Below are 20,421 nucleotides of genomic sequence, written 5' to 3'. Positions count from 1 at the left end.
CACATAAAAAAAAGATGGTGTTTCAGCCTGCTACATACAGCAAACTAAAAAGCTAATATTTAATATGATGCAACAATGTGACATGATAGAAATTTCAACAATGAAGAAGAAAAGATCAAATTAAGCATGATGCAACAGTTTCATAGAGATTTACATATCTCCACTCATGTGTTTGTATCTTTCCAAGATGTGACTGCAAAGTATAATTACAATAAATGTTTGTATTAAATAAAAATGGAGGAGGAAAACAAAACTTCCCACTGTGACTGTTTAACACACAAACAACCACTAATACGTCCTAAGACCTGCTGCAGACATGAAGACGCCAACACCTGCACACACACTGACATAAACACGTCAACACCTACTGTACACACACACACAGAGTGGACCTTACCTCTCGGCTGTTCGCCATTGTTATCGTGGTGTTTCCTCTCGTCTTTGAGCGGCAGCTGGTGGCTCAGGGCGGAGGACAGAGCCAGCAGACTGGCAGTACCGGCCCCGGGTGGCAGAGGGGGCTGGAGGCCGGCTGGGTGTGGCGTGAGTGGGATGGGGATGGCGTGACCATGGGAGAGGTGCTGCGCCTGGAGCTGCTGCTGCTGAACACCGAAACAATAATTAGTGTAATGCTCCTCTTTGACCTGAAGCAGTCTGCATGGTGGAAGACAGACGAGAAGGAGAGCTGAGGAGGGGGTGAATAGCAATATTTTAAGTATTTCAGTTTTCTCAAAACATCGTAAAAGTCTCTGGACACCAAAATATGTGACAACGAAAATAAAATAGAAAAACCTCTCACATAACGTTGATTAATTTTTTAAGTCCCCATCTACTTCAGTTGTTTAGACAAAATATTGGTCTAATTTATTGAACTTTTGGTGAATGAATGACTCCAGTTGTCCATTGATGCTTTTCTCTTGCGCTCATTTAGCATTAGCATCAGTGTCTGGCTCCTCTTCCACCTTAAACATGATCTTTTTGTGTGACTCTCTACCACTTTTTCTACATTTCCCTCCCTTGGGTATTGTGTGCATGTGTGTGTGCAGTACACCCACTCCTATGATGGCGTTGAGTTCGGCCATGGTGACCTGCTTGGCCCTCTCCACCGCCTGCACCACCTGCTGCTGATGCTGGGAGAGAAACAGACAGACAGAGGCAGTCAGAGAAAGTGAGATATCAAAACAGAATGTGGGACTAAACGATCTGCGCATCATTCTTCACATCTGTTTGGGATTTTTTTTTCCACAAATCACAACAAAGCCACTGCTAAATCACTGCTGTCAGTGAGTCACACACTTTCGACTGACTGACGCACACTTCACTATTCATCGGCAAGGCACTGATCATAAAACCTAACAAACTGTCTCGCTGTTTTTCTGGACAAAAACATCCAGCCCGCAGCTCCGACCAGATTCAGTTTAAATGCCATCAGACAAGAACTTGAAACACCTCTGAGTCATCACTGCTGGCTGCTCTTTATTTATCCTCACAGTTTGACACTTACCAGTGCGTTCATTAAAACCCAGCAGATATAACAAATAAGCAGCTAATTAGGGCATACTGGTTGCTCAAGTGTGACTTGTAAAGGCCAGTTAATTCCTGCTTTGGGGAGCAGAATCTGAGAACCGGTGGAACAGGTGGAGGTCATAAGGGGAAGGATCAAGATCCACATCTGCTATACTGCAGCACACATGGCCAAATATCCTGATGTAAACACCAAAGTACATGAGAGAGATTCTGCACAATAGTTATAACCATAAATTCTTGGCAAATCTGTTGTCTGCCCACATGTCTCACAATGGTGTATCAGCTAAAACTTCGACAAAAACGGACATATTTGTCGAGAGACAGACACCCAGAGAGACAGACAGCTAACAGGGCAAAGTCATCCAAAGGGTACAGAGCGAGAAAGACGAGAGAGAGCAGCGAGATTCATCCAGGAGCGCCAAACATCAAAGTAGGGCTGAGATGAAAGAGCTTATCTGGTGTGGAAATGAACCTGACCATCGAGTTCAGCTACACCTCTGCAGACCGAGTCTAACTGGCCTGAACGTGACCCACGAACCTGCAAAGATCCTCCGGGCTGATGAACGTTGGCAAACAGCTTTTATATGATTATTATCGATAATTGTAATAATTAAAGATCTGGGATGTGCACCAGAAATTCCATAACTCAAGATTCGCTGTGTCGTCTCAGCCAAATCATACGCTTTACAGGACTAAACCTGTACATACTGCTTTGTTTCTTACCTTTCCAGACTAATTAAAACAGTGTTTCTAACTGTCTGCATTAGCTGAGCGAGACGAGCACAAATTACTTCAACTCAAATGCAGAAAACAGGTGCACAGATCACTGAGTTACTGACTGTCATACTTTTCTTTTATACAGTTGCAAAGGAAAACAAGATGGTAAATGTCAAAAGCTCCCTGTAAAAACTTCACACAAAGCTAGATTTCATTTTTACAATAGTACTGGCTGGTAGAGATGCACCGACCGACCAGGAAGGGACTGGAATTGGCTGGTTTTCAACATGACAGTGTCGGATATATCTGATTCTGTGCTGGTCATATTACACACGTCTTACTTTCAGTTTCACCAGCTGACACTGACTGAAAGAAACACAATATTTGATGGTATTTACCAAAAGTATGTGGACTCGTTTCATTTTCAGGTCAGTGTTTGTTTTACCATTGGAGCGGAGTTCAGACGGACACCGAGCAGAGCTGAGACAGCAATGTTACTTGAGTTGAAGACAGGATGTGTTGTGATCTGTTCTTTTGGGTAAAACATTGTAGCTGAGGATTATAATTATGCACATTTACTTTGAGGATAAGGATCTATTGTCTGAACCAGAGCAGTGAACTTTTATTTTTACCTTCACAAAAAGAGTCCCAGATATACCAGTATACACTACCTGAATACCTGTGCTAAAACAGACATTTCAGGCCATTAAAATAGCTTCCAATGTGTTATTTATATTATTTATTTAACCTTCAGTGAAAATTGGAATCGGCAATTAAGACACAAAATTGGAAATCAGAATTAGCATCTCGCTGGTGGTAGCTGTAGCTGTATCTGTCAAAACGATACAGACAAAGTCACCAAAACTCTTCTTAACTTATGTCGTATTTAAGGCTGGGTTTGTTAGAAAATATTTGCTTTCTGGTGCCACAGCAGTAAATCAGTTTTGCCATGACACCAAAAAACTACTTTAATCAATTCCATTTCTTACTGAGTGCAAACATTTGTCTATAAAACCTTTTATTTCTGGACAAGACAGGACAAAACGTCGATACCAAAAAACATATGAAGAAAAGAAGTACATAGAAAGAAAATGCAGTATAAAGACACATCTGACTAGAGACTGATCCAGGATTCATGCCAACTTAAGTTAGCAAGACAGTTTTTGGGATGAGGCCATAATTCTGTATACCTGATGTATAAATGCACAACTATATGTAGGCATAATTCTGATATTGGTCCTCATACCAAGCAATTACTGCTCGATACAGTAGGTTGACGGATACATCATCCTATTAGCGATGACAATGCTGCTGTCAAAGAAATTTCCAAACTGCGACCAGGAACAATATGAGAAAACGACAGGAATAAAAATAAAAACAAAGCGCTCTAACAAACACGCGCGCGCACAGTCGATGTGATTCGCTGCACAATAATAATATGATTGTGTTACACTTCGTATGCACAGCCAGTAAACGAGGCTGTGCATCAAAACAAAGCGGTAAAAGCCGTTTCCTCTCCCTGCCTCCCCTCTCTGCGGGGCCTCAGGGCTGTGTAGCAGCACCACAGTCTAATGCCATTATTCCTAATCCACCCTAAACCCTCCTAATCCATGGCTAATCTGGAGGAGAGCTTTGGAGTCCCACACTCACTCCTTCCTGCTGTTCCCACCCCTACACATACACACACACACACACACACACACACATGCACATACACACACACACATTCAACTCCTCCAGAGGAAGGATTTATCAGCTAAACACACACACACACACACACACACACACACACACACACACCTTAAGATTCCATAATAAACACACTGTATAAAACACACGTCTCACACCCACAACTGTATTTTACACACATATATAGCGTGTTTTATGTGTATGCAGGTGGACAAATATTCACACACACACACACACAAAATCAACTCGAACAAAAGAATTGTTTCACACACACACAAACACACACGCGCACACACACACACACACACACACACAAACACAAACACATACACTCAGCCGCTGGCTCCTGCATATGTTAGTGGGAGACATTTAATAAGTTCAGAGCATATCTGCCTATCCCGAGCAGGGAGGATTAGCCCAGGATAATCTGTGTGTGTGTGTGTGTGTGTGTGTGTGTGTGTGTGTGTGTGTGTGTGAGTAGGTACAAGGCAGTATGGATGCATGTGTGTGTGTGTCCACAACTGTCTGTTTTGCTTCACAATCCACCACACACTTCTCCTCCTTCTATGGACCCTTATTTTCTCTCTCTCTCTCTCTCTCTCTCTCTCTCTCTCTCTCTCTCTCTCTCCCACCTCCGACTTAACTCACACTGACAGCCATTTTTGCGTCTCACCTCTTGAGAGAGGAAGGGGATGACTTGGGCGCAGATTGCGTTCAGCCGTTTGACGATCTCCGCCTGCAAGACAGAGAGGTGGGCGAGGGAAACACAATCAGCATCAAATTGGCCAACAGACAAGAAGGCGTCGACGTCTCCATGTAACCTACAAATGAAGTCGGTTAAATGTGTGTTAAATTCAAGTAACAGCGCACAGTATTTTCAAATCATGGCAGGTTCATGTGAAACAACAGTAATTTGATGTTAACTGTTGTTTGAAGCTTTCAAATGGTTTGGTTTTTCGTTTGGCTCGCAGGAAGTCAGGCTTTCAACTTACAGTATGGCACTTAAAGGTTCCCTGTGGAGTTTTAGTAGCTCTTTGGGGCTGTTTTTGTATGAGTGTGTCCCCATTTTGGTTATCTCATGCACATGTTCACACGAGATTTACAATACACAGTCACACAATTTCAACAGGTGGTGGTCAGGCCAAGATATGCAGCAATGCGCCAGCAAAGACAGGGAAGAAGAAGACGGCAACCAGGTAAAGATGGATGTAAACAATCGGCTTTACAGAACAACCTCAAGGATACAGAAAATGAGTTTTGGTTTCCCTGAATGTAAACATAAGTGCAAGAAAAAAGAGACGTCAAAGTACCACCCACACTGTGTGATTTAAAGATGATCTCTGGAAAGTGCACAGGCGACTCGGCATCGCCAAGACAGAGAAAAGAAACCTCACAAAGACAGCACTCTCTGAGACAGAAGCCAAATCGATTGACTCCAAAGAACATGAGACACGTTTTTTAAAAGATATCAGCTATTATCTTTTTAATAATCTGATTTTGTATACTTCAAACTTTTTATTATACATTACAGTCAAAAGTGATTTTGCCAACTTACTGAAAAACATCCGCTGCAGGCTATAAATATCATGTCTTCCTCAGTGTCATTTTTGTCGAGATGCCATAGACTTAATATTCACCCCGCTGTCTGAACCATTCATGAGAGAATAATGGAGTAAAAATAACCATCAGTCTGTCCAGCAAACGCCACAACAGAGAACAGTGGGGTTGTTTTTATCACTGAGTGTCAAGAGAGTTTTATTCTTTTTAATCCACACTTTCATCTTCCTTGTCAAAACCTGGCATAACATTACCCACAGTGCAACCTGGGAATCAACGGACTCAACAGCCTAATGTAGCCTTGAGCTGCTCGACTTTTTTCATTTTCAAATTTGTAATCTTAAACCCCATTTAGGGATGGGGGAAAAAATCAATACAAATAGGCTATGTTTAAAAAGTAGCAAGAAGTCTGAACACTGAACAAAAGAATTGCTTTATAATTGCACTGTAGCCAAAATTTTGAGGTCTATAGGGACCTCCCAGATTTTGCACAGGTCCCTCTGGAGCCACAGAAGGCTTTATTGCAGAAGTCCACCCCTAGACCTATAAACTGACTTTGACATGTAAAATTAGTATTTTTAAAAGGTGCAATGTGTACAATTTTAGTGGAAAACATTTAGAAATTAACAGTTTTGACAGCATGACATCTACATATTGTATTGTGTTGCAGAGATATCTACTGAAGCTAGCATGCTAAGCAGATAACCCTGATTTGTCCTGGCCCAAAGCTCCTGTACTAGCAGTATAAACACCAACACTTCCCTGGTGCTCCAGGCCCCCAGTTCAGACCACTAGCTGCATGGCTATTTTTTGCAAACTAGCTTACAGCAGCAACAGCAAGCAGCAGTTAGTGGTTACTCTGGTGATTTGCTGCCCCCTATTTGTTTTGAGCATGAATTCCTCAGGTGGCCAATTCTTACATATTACACATTTGAATAAAACCACAATGATCACAAATGTCAGTTAAATCTTCATCTTTATATTTTGGAAGTGGAGTAAGAACATTGTAATAACAAGATTTGAGAGATAAAACTGAGATATATATTACTCAGCAAGATTTAGCACTAACTTCAGGAAATTTTAACTTCCGTATCCTACATTCACTGACCACTTATAGTCGGTATCAATTCCTTGCAGATAAATTGATATCGAGGTCATTTAATCTTAGAAGAAAACAGTGCAATCATAACATACTTTGTCCACCAGTGAGCACTGACATTCGTCTTCTTCTTCTTAAAAAAAAAACGAATCTAAATAGGTATCAAGATTGATATCAACCAGTTAATGATTTTTTAACTCCAAACATCAATATCAGTAAGATCATACAGGCTACACCACTTATCCTTCAGCATGTCTGTAAGGTTATTCCACCGCTGCACTCTCTTAACATCAATCAATTCCAGCCTAATGCATGATCTGTAAATATAAACCCAGGATTTGGCCCTCGTGAGAGTCCACTGAGGCAGACAGCTGAAGGGAAACATGACTTTTGTCATTGTAGTCAGCTAAATTAAGAGCCAACTGTACTGAAAAATCCATCAAGGACTGACAGAATTCCTCCAAGTCCGACACAAATGCAGAAGGAGCTGCATCTGTAACCTTGTCAAGGGCTTGTTTGTTTGTATGTAACCTTGATGGAGGTGAACTTTGCTCTGGTATCAGTGGTAACAGAAGCCCCCAGAGGCCATGAGAGCAAACCTACAAAGCAACACTGCAGCAGGGTGGAACACATAAACACAACCATGTGCACACCTGCACAGCCTTCTCTGTATGCAGCAGATGTTTTTACTGAACCCAAGGGTTGGCTTTTAAAGATTACACAGCACTCTCTCTCTCTCTCTCTCTCTCTCTCTCTCGCTCTCTCTCTCTCTCTCTCTCCACATCAGGTCGGATTTTTATTTTAACAGGAAATTGGCTGATCCACTGTCCCAAAGGGAGTGCTCGTAGTGCAACTCAGATCCAAACACAAACAGACATAAGACACAGACTCACACAAAAACACACGCTAAGTGACACACGGGGGTACACATTACCTGCTTTGTTTGTAAGATCAAATACGAACAACGAGAAAATCACAAAGTCTTTCCTCGAGAGAGGTCATGTGACCTGCAAGCGCGATGATCAGACGACTCTGGGGCTCTGATTTGACAAATGATTTGACTTACAGCAATATTTTTCTTTTTCTTCTGGTCGTACAAACTCAATAAAATGTTACGCAGCAGGACACAGTTTGACCCACGGGCTAAAATAACATCGGTGAAGCAAAAACAACCGGATGCTAACTGCACCTATGGATGTTAGCATAGAGGAAGCTACCTCTTTAGCCCCTGACCAAACGGCAGAATCTTCTGGGGGAGTTTGTCACTGTGCTGTTTAAACACCGTTAAAATCTCCTCACAGAAACTGTCTCAGGGTTCTTAACCCTTTCTCCAATTTTTATGTAAATGCCCTCAAATTAAAGCTGAAAGTCTGCACTTCAATTTCATTTCGATTATTCCATTTCAAATCCACTGTCGTAGCGTACAGGGCCAAAATTATGAAAATTGTGTCACTGTCCAAATATTTCCGGACCTAACTATAAATTAAACTTGAGCCCTAATCAACTAACCATTTCAGCTGCATGGTGGAGAGCTTGGAGACACCAGAACTCAGAGGGTCTGACATCAGTTTCAAATAACAGGCACCTTTTTATAAACCTATTGTTGAGTTTTCGGGGTTGCAGACGTTTTATGTCTGACTTTATCTTTACTGGGGCAGAAGGTTCGTGCTCTGCCAAAGAAGCAGCAGCAGCTGTGGTGAAGGTTTTACTAGCCATGAGAAGATGCTGCAGAGAAGAGGGGCGGCTAGAAAAGGCAGCCATGTCGTCCAAAGACAACAGACACACGCAAAACAAAACAAAAGGGCAGAAGCATGGCTTCAAGCTGAGGCTTATCCACTCGTCAGACTCTTCAAACACACTCAAGAGGTTCCACTCAGTACACTGATTCATTCAATGTTCGCACTTAATGATTCACTTATTGACAATTATCTCATTATGTCAGAAAATACCTAAAAACATCAATGACATCCAAAGGGATCTGATTCTTTCTGCTGATGTACTTTTATTGAATATACTGCTGTGCTGACATTTAAAGACAATACATCAGAGGCCATGAATGTAGTCTTTTTCAGGATGTCTGTGTACCAACTATCAGCAGAATTAGGGGGCCCTTTCAGGTCAAGCAGATTGGGAACCAGAGGCAGGGCGGCAGCCGCTCACACTCCCACAGACAACATAAAACACTGACATTTTCATTCTATATTTAACGTTTACCCTTGCAGTGCACACATGCCCTTTTTCAACTCCGTACTGCTTCACATTCATACACACCGGGGAGCTGCCCGCTACATATCAGCCTCTGAGAAACTTCACTGTACGAGTTAGTTGGGGTTAAGTGCCTTGCCCAGGGGCACCTTAGTGTTAGATGTTGAAGGCAATGGAGGCTCAGTATTTTATAGCTGCGAAATGAGTTGTTGATCCTCCAACTTTTATGAATCTGCTACAGTGGTGAGCATCACACTGCATGAGCTGTTTGGATATAAGAGGGCTGCCAAGCAACACCAGAATTAAAACAAAATCTCCTATCAAGCTCCCAAAGTTAGCCAAAACATACCACAGGCCACGCCAGTGATGCTATGTTTTAAAAGTTTGAGCTCTGTAAGTGTTATTATTGATTTTAAAGGAAATGAGCAGAGAGGGATGGGGAATGACCAAACTGTGGAAGTTGTTATTACACAGTCAGCACCTGAAGCCATTAAGCCACCAGGGCGCCGCAGCCACAGCTTTACATTTTTGCAAACCATTTCTAAATGTAGTCTCTTTAGCTGAAACTTTTGGCTGCATTTTCTGTACCCACAGCTGTAGTGTCTGCTAATAATGGATGAAAACTAATGGCTGTCTGGATCACAACTGCATTATTTTTTTTCGTGCTTTTAATTTAAAATGTATGCAATTTAGTACTGAAACAATGAGTTGATTAATCGATTAATCATTTAAAAGGAAATTAATTGGCAACTATTCGATAATTAATCAACTGTTTAAAGGATAAGTTCATCCAAATATGAAAATTCAGTCATTATTAACCCTACCGCATGCCGAAGGAAAGTCAGGTGATGTTTCGTAATCCAGAAAACATTTCTGGAGCTTCACAGCAAAACAATATTCATTCTCCTAAAAACCTGAAGTAGACGGGGACTAAAAATTTCAAAAACAACCAAAAGAAAAACATAAAATGGCTCCATACAGCTTGTCTGGTGTAATACAAGTCCCTGGAAGCACCAATGTCCCAAATTGATTTCAAAAGACTTATTTACATCCTTTTTAAAGCCAAAATCTATACTGTAGCTGCTAAGCTAAAAGCGTAGCATGTTACACATAGGGTTGGGAGATGTCTGTCGAATTGGCATATGACAATGTCAAACCACATCGTGATGGACGATGACTTCGTTGTTTATGAATTTGAGGCAGCGTGTCCCCTCAGTGTTGTTATGAGGCAGCAGTTGCGTATTAGCTCACCACTGTAGCCGTCGCTGTTTCCCACCTTGGTTTTGAAATGAATCTCGGTCTCACCCTGCAGAGGAAACTATCTCCCATTACCACCAACATACTTTAAAAGCATCCTTGTCTCCGCACCACATGTCCGTGACTTAGCTTTGTTCAGCCTCATAAGAATAAAACAACGTTGCATCTACTTCAGTTGTTTCTGAGAACGCTGCAACGCTTGTTTGCTGTGAAGCTCCAGAAATGTTTAAAAAAACGTAACCTGACTTCTCGTCCACATGGGGGTGAGTACATAATGACTCAATTTTCATTTTTGGGTGAACTTATCCTTTAATGCATTTAATAAAAAAATGTATGTAATTTAGAGCTGAAATGATAAGTCGATGAATTCTTCTATTTTCTGGGGCTGTATGGACCCAAATATGAAGCAGTTTCATCAATAATGACAATAATAATGCAAAGTCCTGCATGCAAACCACTAATACCATAATAACTAGAATTATTTAAAAAGACTGTTGGACAAACATAGTATTGTCAAACTAAATAAGGATCTTAAAACTACTCATTAATAAAGATGCAGATCTCCTCTAACAACTCTACAACCTGAACCTCCAATCGATCCATTTTGAAGAGGTGACCCTGAGATGTTGGCACAGACATGGAAACAAAAGCAGCGGAGCAGAAAAGGAAATGGAGATGCTTTTCCAGGAGGAAACACAACCAATTTCAGGTGACATTTTACATCAATGGCAGACAATCGTGACTGTCGGCCAGAGTGCAGGGATGTCAGCCTATTTGCCCAACGCGTCTGTTCACACCGCAGAGACCGAAAAGGAAAAGCAGGGCTCCTTTTATTTCCTGAAAAGTGTCCTGTGATTTGAGCAAACCTGGAGAATTTGTTTCTGCAGCGAGCAGGCCTTGACTTCGACCTGGACCCGTCGCCGTCTTGACAGTGAATAAATAATAAGAAACGGCTGGCCAGAGAGGCCTCTAAGGTTAGGACTCACACCCGGTCGATCTGGGGAGCTTATTGCGAGATTAGAGGACTCTGTGGTCACATAAAGCCCAGTAACCTCAGAGGCGAGATCATGTGCACTGAATTTATCTTTGACCCTCAGTGTGAGGAGCTGGAGAAATGTTCCTCCAGTTAAAAAAGAGAAAAATCAGTGAGCAGTCGCTGTGCAACATCAAACACCTCATTTTATGGTTTGCCCCCTGCGATCAGATCAACAACATGCAATAAATGGTGTGATCTTCCTCAGCCATTGACTTCTAACAACTTCTGGCACTCTGAAAAAGGTTTGACTTCAGAATTTGCCACTGAATATGCTTTCATTATTTACCTGAGAGCACCTACTTGGATTACAGTACTCTCTTTGTTACAACAGGATGGCGAGCTAGCATAACACAAAAACACCCCAGCAGTAACCACTTATCACAAAGATGTTGCCCAAAAGAATGAAAAAAACAGCTCAAATACTCCCACTCTAAGTCCTAACAACAAAGAAATTAGATCAGGCAGGAGCCCCGGAGTCAGATTGGGTCAGAGAGAAGATCAAATGTCCATCTCCCCTGTGGAGCTTTGTAAGCACCACATCAGCACCACTTTTCACCACCAGCTAATACACCTAATGGACCCCACCATATAAAGGCTGTACTCCCTTGTGACTGCATGTGTGTGTGAGTGGGTGTGTGAAAGACACAGCAAGATAGGTCGAGAGGGAAAGAGAGGAAAAACAAAGGGTGTTGGACACAGGCTACAAACAAATTCAGCTGAATTAGCGCTTAATGTAAAGATTTAGTTTGTTCTTAATACAAATAATCAAAAACCTTCTATAATATGCTTTTAGAGTATTTTTTGCATCTTACTGAAGTTTAAAATAATCCCTCTCTTCCTCCAGACTGGGTTCGCAGTGATGATACCTGCTGTCTGTTGACTGTAAATAAGGGGACATTCAGTCTTGGCTTATTTATGAAACCAAAAATAAATACACCAGTGATTTCTTTTTGGCTTCTGTGTGGCCAAATGTCAAACTTCCACATGTCTAGATATTTTCACCTTTTTCACCCAATTCACATATTGCAAGCTGCAGTTTGCAACATATGATCATTTCCTATGCTGTCCTATTTTTGTCTCTTTGACATATTAAAAAGAAAACATCATTCTATAGACCTATGCGTGAAAAAGAGATTATCTGCAATTCGTGCACAGCAGTCATATGTGAAACGTGATGTTGCCACCAATTGTAATGGGTGTGTAGCGCTCTTTTCACATTAAATGAGGCATTGCAGCATAAACACCCCTTGATAGCACATTTAGTCTGCAGTGGTGCGGACTGCAGGAGATGTCAGAAAAAGTGCATCGACCGTGTGGCAAAAAGTTGAAACAGAATCAACTTTTAGAGAAATGCTCATGACGTTCAGACATGAAGATTCAAGGAGAACCTTGAAAATCATCCAGCACTGCAGTACTATTATCATTATTATTATTATTATGAATGGAAGAGTGACTGATCAACGTCATGATGAGCTTACCAGCGATGGGCGACCCTGCCACGAAAGACTACAAAAACATGAATTGTCATGCAGTCGCTAATCGCCACAATGTCTGATTTGGTGTGAAAACAGTCCGTGCAACACTCAAATTGCCTTTATGAAACTGGCCCTGAGCGTCAGTTCAATTGACAAGAGATTTGTTTTAGAATGAAATTCAGAATTACACAATATTTTACAATCAACAGACAAAAAACAACTGGAAAAGGAAACTAGCGGGAACTCGAGAAAATCACTGCACCTGGCCAAAAAATTGCCCTAGCTTGTCATTTTCACACCACACACAAAAGAAAATGATGATGAGCTTCAATTTGAATTGACAGATTTTATTTACCTTCGGAAAGAGCAAAGCTAACTGCTTCCACCTGTTTCCAGTCTTAATGTTAAGCTAAGCTAACTGGCCGCTAGCTGTAGCATCACATTCACCTGACAATTGCAGAAGTGGCTGGTATCAACCTTCCCTCTAACTCTCAGCAAGAAAATAACAAGCGTATTTCCCAAAATGTCTGACTATTCTTTTGTCACTTGGGCCTGCTCAGATTAATCTTGTGACCCCTTGTGGGTTCCCGACCCACAGGTTGGGAACCACTAAATTACACTCAATTTTACACTCCAGCTATATAAATAAGTGATATTTAACGTAAAAAGTGAATCTGAAGAAATTAAAACAGCTTTATATGAAGGTTAAACAGGTCTGTCATTTAAAGGTGCCGGTGTGCTTTTAAATCTCGTTCTCAGTGCGTTTTCTAGAAGTAAGTTCAAAATATTAAAATGCTGGATAAAACGTTACGTGAGCAAAATCCTCAAAATGAAACAAATGGCTCCCTGTCGGCTGCAGTGAAATGAGTTGTCAGAGCTGGTTGCAAACACTGCCAGTCTTCAGTATCAGAACGTCTTATTGAGCCTGCTTCCTTATTTCACCGCTCTCTCCTCCCGCCTCCTTCCCTTTTTTCTCCCCATCCTTCCTTTGCTTTATTCCTCTTTCAGCCTCACTAATTTGCAATTGATTAGCTGTCCTCTCTCTGCTCAGTCCCATGCTCTACACCCTCCTCCCCCCTCCCTGCCTCCCTGCCCGTCCTCTCCTCCATCTACGAGTCAATTTCTCTTTAACGAGGGCACCAGAGCCCTTCTGTGTAAATAAAACAGAGAGCGGAGCCAAAAATCAATGGGCTTATTACCCTCAGAAAATGCTAAACAAGCAATATTAGCAATTCGCCTGGTAGCGGAGGCTGACTGCCTTAATGGGACTGAGGGCCACACACACACACACACACACACACACACACCTCACCCTCAAAACATCACCACCACCACCCCCCCTCCCTTCAATCTCGGCATCCACTCAACGAGCCACACACACGTCGTATCATCGCATTGAATGCCGTAGATGGAAGACACACATTAACGCCCATGCACGCTGGCAAAAACACAACCTGCACATCAAAATCATTTGCTTCCAAAACTCTCACACACACACACACACACACACACACACACACACACAACTCGCACAAAAACACACACACACAGACTGCTGGCAGAAATTAGGGATTCACTCTCCAGAACTGTTTCCTGACAGAAATCATCGGGCCCCACACAGAGTCACAGGCCACATTTCACCTCTTTTCATTTTTTCTCCCTTTCCCCCAATACATACACACTCTCTCACACACACACACACGGACACGGACACAAACACACACAACAGCAGACTGCAGAATTTATAGTAGACAGCCCATATTTCATCAGAGAAGTCTGATTAGTGTTCCAGTAAAAAGCTGCATGTGTGTGCAACACTCACACACATAAATACACACAAAGACCAACACACAGAGCCAAGTAAACCTAAACAATATTTCAGCACATACACAAACACACACACACAAACAACGTGCACAAATACACATATAGTACACACAAAACTAAATAAACAACCACAGTGTGCATACAGACAAATACACACAAACACACACACACATACTAAGCAAACATGTACGGTATACATACAGGCTGTTATACGTACATCCCATCACACACACACACAAACACACACACACACACATGCACATGCAACAAAGTAAACACACGGTATAGAAACACACAAATGGAAAATAATACACGCAACAAGACAAAGGCCAAGCATTTATCACTTCCACTCACAACACACACACATTCACACACTTCACACACACACACACCGTGTGTGTAGCTGGTTAGCTGTGGCCCATTTAGCCTGGCAGCTGATGTGCGGTTAACACAGACATTTATGCTAATGATCCTCCATGTTAAAAAAAGGCAGCAGTAATGTAAAGGCTCGTTAAAGGCCAAATCCTCGTTCACTCCACTCATTTTTCAGCCCATTTTCTCATTCAATTAAACTGATGAAATCATTATTCACACGAGGAACGACTGCTCGGCCTCAGCAGGCAACACAACTGTGAATACGTCGCACTTCAATATATATTGTGGGACGGTTACACAACACTAGCACCAGTTTGTGCCTCGTATGTTTTATCTTTACATTCAACTCACAGACAAATAAGTACGTAAGTTACCGCTGTGCTGTCCGGGATCTTCAAAGACTCCTCTAATCATCCGGATGAAAAAATATTCTGCATGTTGCACTCTTTCTCAAGCTGCCACTGTATTTTATGGTTGCCAGAAATGACTGTTTTTGTAACACACAAGCAAAATATTAACTCATTATTTTATCTAAAAATGTTAAAGATGCACTATGTAGTTTTGGGAAAGAAATGTAATCATCATTGATTGATTTTCATGATGATTGACAGGTTTCTATATTGTTTTTACTGCTTATATTTGCAGGACCCTCTAAGTAGCCACCTGTCTAGCTTCAGACACCTTATTTCCCTCTGAGGACAGCTTGTTTATTCAGTTATGGAAAGATTTTCATCAAATAAATATTTCTGAGTTTGTATTATTACCTTATTAATATTGTAAATATTACCTTTGTCTGAATTTCTTTCTCAAAACTACATAGTGCACCTTTAATACTGTAAAAGAAGATCAACATATGCCAATATTAATGATTATTTTTATTTTGGTTCACCTTGTGAAAACTCAATGAGGAAATCTGTCATTAACATCTATCGTTTTTGTTTGGATTAGGAAACACGTATTGTTCTGCATGATAAATCTTTTTTAACCTCTTATTCCACACAGATGGGTAGAAGGGTCTTTGAGGATTTTGTAAGTCGTCAAAAGAGAAGAAAAAAAAGACCTTTAGTATTTTTTCCAAAGATCATCAAGGAAATATTAAATCTGATGCGTAGCTTCACATATGTAATGTAATGTAGAGTATCACTGGCAGAGAAAGAGGCAAAGATAATGAGGTAAAAACCGTTAAGATGTAGGTGTACTTGTAGAATTTAAAGGAGCATTGTGTAGTTTTGGGGAGGAAATTCTAAACAGAAGAGAGAGATCTTCATTAGCTGTTTTTTTATGCCTAAACAAAGTCTTTGTTTTCATGTCTGAATAAACTAAATGAACAAACTGACCTTAAAGGACAACACAATAAAAACAGTGTTCTGGGGACCTTATTTTCCTCTGAGAACAGCTTGTTGATTCAGTTATGGAAACAATAAATATTTCCAAGTTTGTGTTATCACCTCATTAATATTTTCAATATTAAATTCTGACTTTGAATTTCTTTTCCAAAATGACATAGTGCCCCTTTAACAAAAACATCAACAAGATTTCGTATGAAATGAGAAGCTGAACTGGAAAAAAAGACATTCTGAAATCTGAGATACTTTGATTTTAAATTTCTAAACTTCCATCAGCTGACTGCAGTTTGGTCTTCCTAGGTGATGACACGGCAGCACTGGTTGTGATAAAGAAATCCAGATTAAGACGATTTTGTAATACATATATTGCAGGATTCAACAGCAATTTCAAACCAAGAACTCGTGTCCCTCTGACACTCGCTGCGGTGTCGTTTGAATCAGTTCTGCTTCTTTTTAACATTCGAGCGAAAGAGCGCTTCCTACCTGTTTGTGCATCTCGATGTTCAGCCCGTATGACATTTCGTAGTACTGAAAAAAAGCAACAATCAAAGCAAGGTCAAAAAAAGTTGTTCTCTGTTCCTCTTTTTTCGCATACACCAAAAAATACTCACACATTAATGCACAAACACACACACACACACACACGCACACACACACACACACACACACGTAATCAGTGAGACTCACCATGACATAGTGTCTCTGCATCTCAGTTTTGTCACTGGCCAGTTTCTCACACTCCAGTTTCAGACTGTGAGGCAGAAGAAAAATGTTGAGTGTATGTCATTATCAAACACACACAGACACACACACACACACCACATTTAAAATGAAATTTAAAAGAAACATCAAATGTATGACTTTAAATTATGATACTCTACAAGATAACAAGTCTGTGTTAAAATGTAATCGTAGATGTCACTTTGCAGAGCGCCGAGTCTGAAAGTGTCTACATCCTGTTACTTTACATTTGCATTTCTAAATTTAAGTGCAACGAAGAAACAGAAAGAAAAAAAAGGAGAAGAGTTGCTCAGATCACACCAGTTTCCCCTGCAGACACTTACTCAGCAGGTACACAGCAGTAATTAATGGATCAATAGACGACCACACAAACCTCATCATATATTCTTACAGTGTGAGTGGATGCCAAAACTGCACCATCGACAAAAAAGCAACCATATAATGAGGATCCATTTTACTACTGTGGTTACACAAAAGCTTAACTCTTTCTAATGTTGTGTGTTACTGGAAAGCCTCCACGTATTACCACAGGAAGTGTACGTACGTGTATTTTATGAGGAAATTGGCAGGTGTGCAAAGTGCCGACAGAATTAGGACACAGACGTAACAATTACGGACATCTTTGCTTTGAACATTTCAAATTAAAAGTTCGAATCTTCAATGCGTCAGAATACATGTAAACCTTAATTTCAGCTGGATGATGGTGACAGAGTCCAGTTGGTTTTATCTGCCTGCGAGGTTGGAGGGTTTACTCAGCCAATAGTGAAAATATTCAGTCCTTTAAATGAAGTTAAAAGATCACCAGAGGTCGAGATGCAAGTTTTTACACAATAGTGGTGTCAATAAGTTAAGCTTTATCAGTGTTTAAAAAACCGTTCCATGTGACAGGAAAGCAAAGAAAGTTTTACTTTGCTGAATAAAACCCCCAAAATCTCTGGATTCAGTGTGCATATCTGACCAAACCTGACTTCCCTTTTTACCAAATCGGTGTCTCCCTGCAGTTTGGATTTCATGCGTATATGCAGCAGTCTGATCGCAGTATTACACATGCAGCAGACACTGTCCTTGCTTCAGCTCATTCAGCTCCAGGTTTGGCCAGCAAACTGGACCGCTGGTTCATCTCACCAGGTGATTGGGCAATAATTACGTGGTGGCCAGAGGTGGGCGATTATTATGCATTGGTATCGTGCTTATGGTTCTGCCCCCCGAGCAATGTATTTCACACTTCATCATGTCGGGTAAAGAAGTATTTCACACCACTTGAGCTCGCAGAGAGAGACGTGCATACCAAGGTTGATGGGGTTTACCTGTGGTTAGTCACCGGTGATAGATGAGGCCTGAGACAAATGTAGCAGCAGCTCTGCGAGGCTCTGAGGAGAATCATTTCATGGGATCTCCAGATGGATATTTACCTCTGACTAGAAATATTTAATTTCTTATTTAAACCCCTTAACAAAAAATCAATGCGTGTCTTGGATTTCGTGTCATTGCATCATGCATTTCCCAGAAAATGTTGGTCACACTGCATGACTGGAGCAAGGCAGGTCAGCATCCCAGAAATGACCCTTCTCCTCACATAATACAGAGCTTTCAGTGTATAATAAGGCCTAAGGCTACACACTAAGGGTTGTGTCACTATTATTAATCTATTCATTGTTTTCTCAATTAATGGTTTGGTCTGTATTATGTCAGCAAACATGTAAATGAATCAGAAGTATTATATTAAGTTTCATTAGTATGTTCTGTCACTGTCTGGTGATGAGCAGATGTTTCCATGCAGATGTTTTCCATCATTCAAACTCTCACCTGTGATACTGGGCTTGCAGGAAGTGGAACTCCTCCTTGATCCGGTCGCAGGACTCGGTGACGGTGAACTTTAACGGCTGTCCCGGCTGGTGGGGGACCTCGACCCAAACCAAACAGCGTGTAGGGGGGGAAGAGAGGAAGAACTGAGCCGCCAAAGTTCAGTGTCACGACACAGACACACACAGACAAGACTGTAGAATGACAATAGGCCTCTGTGATAAGGGTGGCCTTTTGGTTTCGGGCTCCTCACACGTTAACCCACGCACACTCACAGACTCACACATGCAGCTGCAGCAGTTTGACAATGAGCGCAATTGTCCGTGCGGGCGCGCAGTGGCACGGAAACTTGATCTAAACTGATTACGCATCAGGCGCGCGGCTGTTAATCTGCGCTGTTTTGACATACTGCCTCTGCTGCTGTTTGCTCTCTACTTACCGGATGCCGTGCCGGGGGGTACATCTTGCTCAGATCCCGAATCATTAAAAATGTATTGCAAAGTTCGTCCACATAAACAAGAAAACAAAATGTGCGAGCACGGAGCTTGAGCCGTGCGTAAAAAGGTCGGTCAGTCAGTGGCCGGTTTGCGGGCTGCGTGCAGGTTCCGTGAAGAGTGGAAACATCCTCGAACCCGTCTTTCTTTTTTCATCAAAAAAAGTCCAGTCAGTGAGATAACCAAAGCAGGAGTTCTCCAAAATCTCCAGCGCGTAATTCTGTGCGCACAAAAGCTCAATATTCTCCCCCTGAACTAACAACGAATCCTCTATTTTCTCTGAATTTCCCTACAAAGCATCGACTTCTGGCACATCATGACCCTGCTTGTCCGCGACTGAGCTTCTCCGCTGCGTCCCGTCGTCACGCATTTACCGGTTAATGTCCTGCAGCCTCCGTTCAATGTTCACATCCTCGCACAGCAGAACCGGCGGAGCGACCACCTCACCGACTGTGGCAGCCTGCCCCTGCGAAGCCAAATTTAGAAAGCAACCAGTCGCACGAGCGCAATTACATATTCACAACAATTAGAGGAGCCCGTACCGTGACGTCGGGACGTGTAGTTTAATTCATATTAGTCGATAATAAGCACTACAGATGTGCGTCGGCTGTAAAGAACTACAACTTCCCGGCTTCCTCCGCGAAGCCCCCCGAAGCCAATGGTGTGTGGTCTGAAGGAGGAGAGGCCATTAAAGACAGCCAATAGTGTTCACTCTGCGCTCCATGCTCCTGCCAATCATCGATATGTTGTCCAATCACCTCCGACATGATGAGAGTTATGCGGACACCCCACGTGGGGGGCTCGGGCTGCTACTAAAAGATGTCACATGGATTAATCTGGAAACTATCTGTTGACTTATGTGGTTTTTTTTTTTATCAGGACATCCAGGCAGAGGCGAACATATGGCCCCGAGGTGTCTCGTGCTTTTCCTGTGTTTTTAATTGAATCGCCTATTAAAACAGTCTGCTGTTATGTCCACAGATTGCACTTACAGCCCTGCAATTAAATCCTCATTGAGCTCCGCTGTATGAAGCCCGCATCTGCCTGTCTGTATATAATGTAAATCACAGTGGGGTCGACCAAATATTGTAAACACTTAATGAACTTCAGTTTGAATTATTACGACTGGCTGCAGGCTCATTGGCACTTTTCCAACTCCTTTATTCTGTCTTCAGGACGTGTGTGGGAACATATTTTCCAGGATTGTTTCCCTTGGCATACAGATTTTTTCTATTTTCTGAGTGTTGGAAGAATTGTTGTTTTAAACGTACCAACA

The 20,421-nt window shown here is 41.7% G+C and overlaps 1 protein-coding gene across 3 annotated transcripts in view; it reads right to left on the bottom strand.

Annotated features, from left to right (window-relative positions):
* The window catches only part of LOC311260796 (transducin-like enhancer protein 4), a 37,870-nt gene extending 18,204 nt beyond the window's left edge, over positions 1-19,666 (bottom strand). Inside the window, exons 1-7 of one of the 3 annotated variants that reach the window (XM_084359015.1) lie at positions 19,091-19,666; positions 18,655-18,752; positions 16,795-16,858; positions 16,591-16,635; positions 4,604-4,666; positions 1,053-1,127; positions 398-599 (exon numbers count right to left, since the gene is read on the bottom strand). In XM_084359015.1, the coding sequence (XP_084215141.1) occupies positions 398-599; positions 1,053-1,127; positions 4,604-4,666; positions 16,591-16,635; positions 16,795-16,858; positions 18,655-18,752; positions 19,091-19,135 (592 nt within the window). In that variant the 5' untranslated portion in view covers positions 19,136-19,666. The remainder of the gene's footprint in view (positions 1-397; positions 600-1,052; positions 1,128-4,603; positions 4,667-16,590; positions 16,636-16,794; positions 16,859-18,654; positions 18,753-19,090) is intronic. The other 2 variants (XM_084359016.1, XM_084359017.1) reach the window with 2 other exon arrangements.
* Positions 19,667-20,421: the final 755 nt, after the last annotated feature.

Source organism: Pagrus pagrus, assembly GCF_965226575.1.
Source record: "Pagrus pagrus genome assembly, chromosome: 8".
NCBI classification, from domain to species: Eukaryota; Metazoa; Chordata; class Actinopteri; order Spariformes; family Sparidae; genus Pagrus; species Pagrus pagrus.
This window is presented reverse-complemented; position numbering and strand designations above follow the sequence as displayed.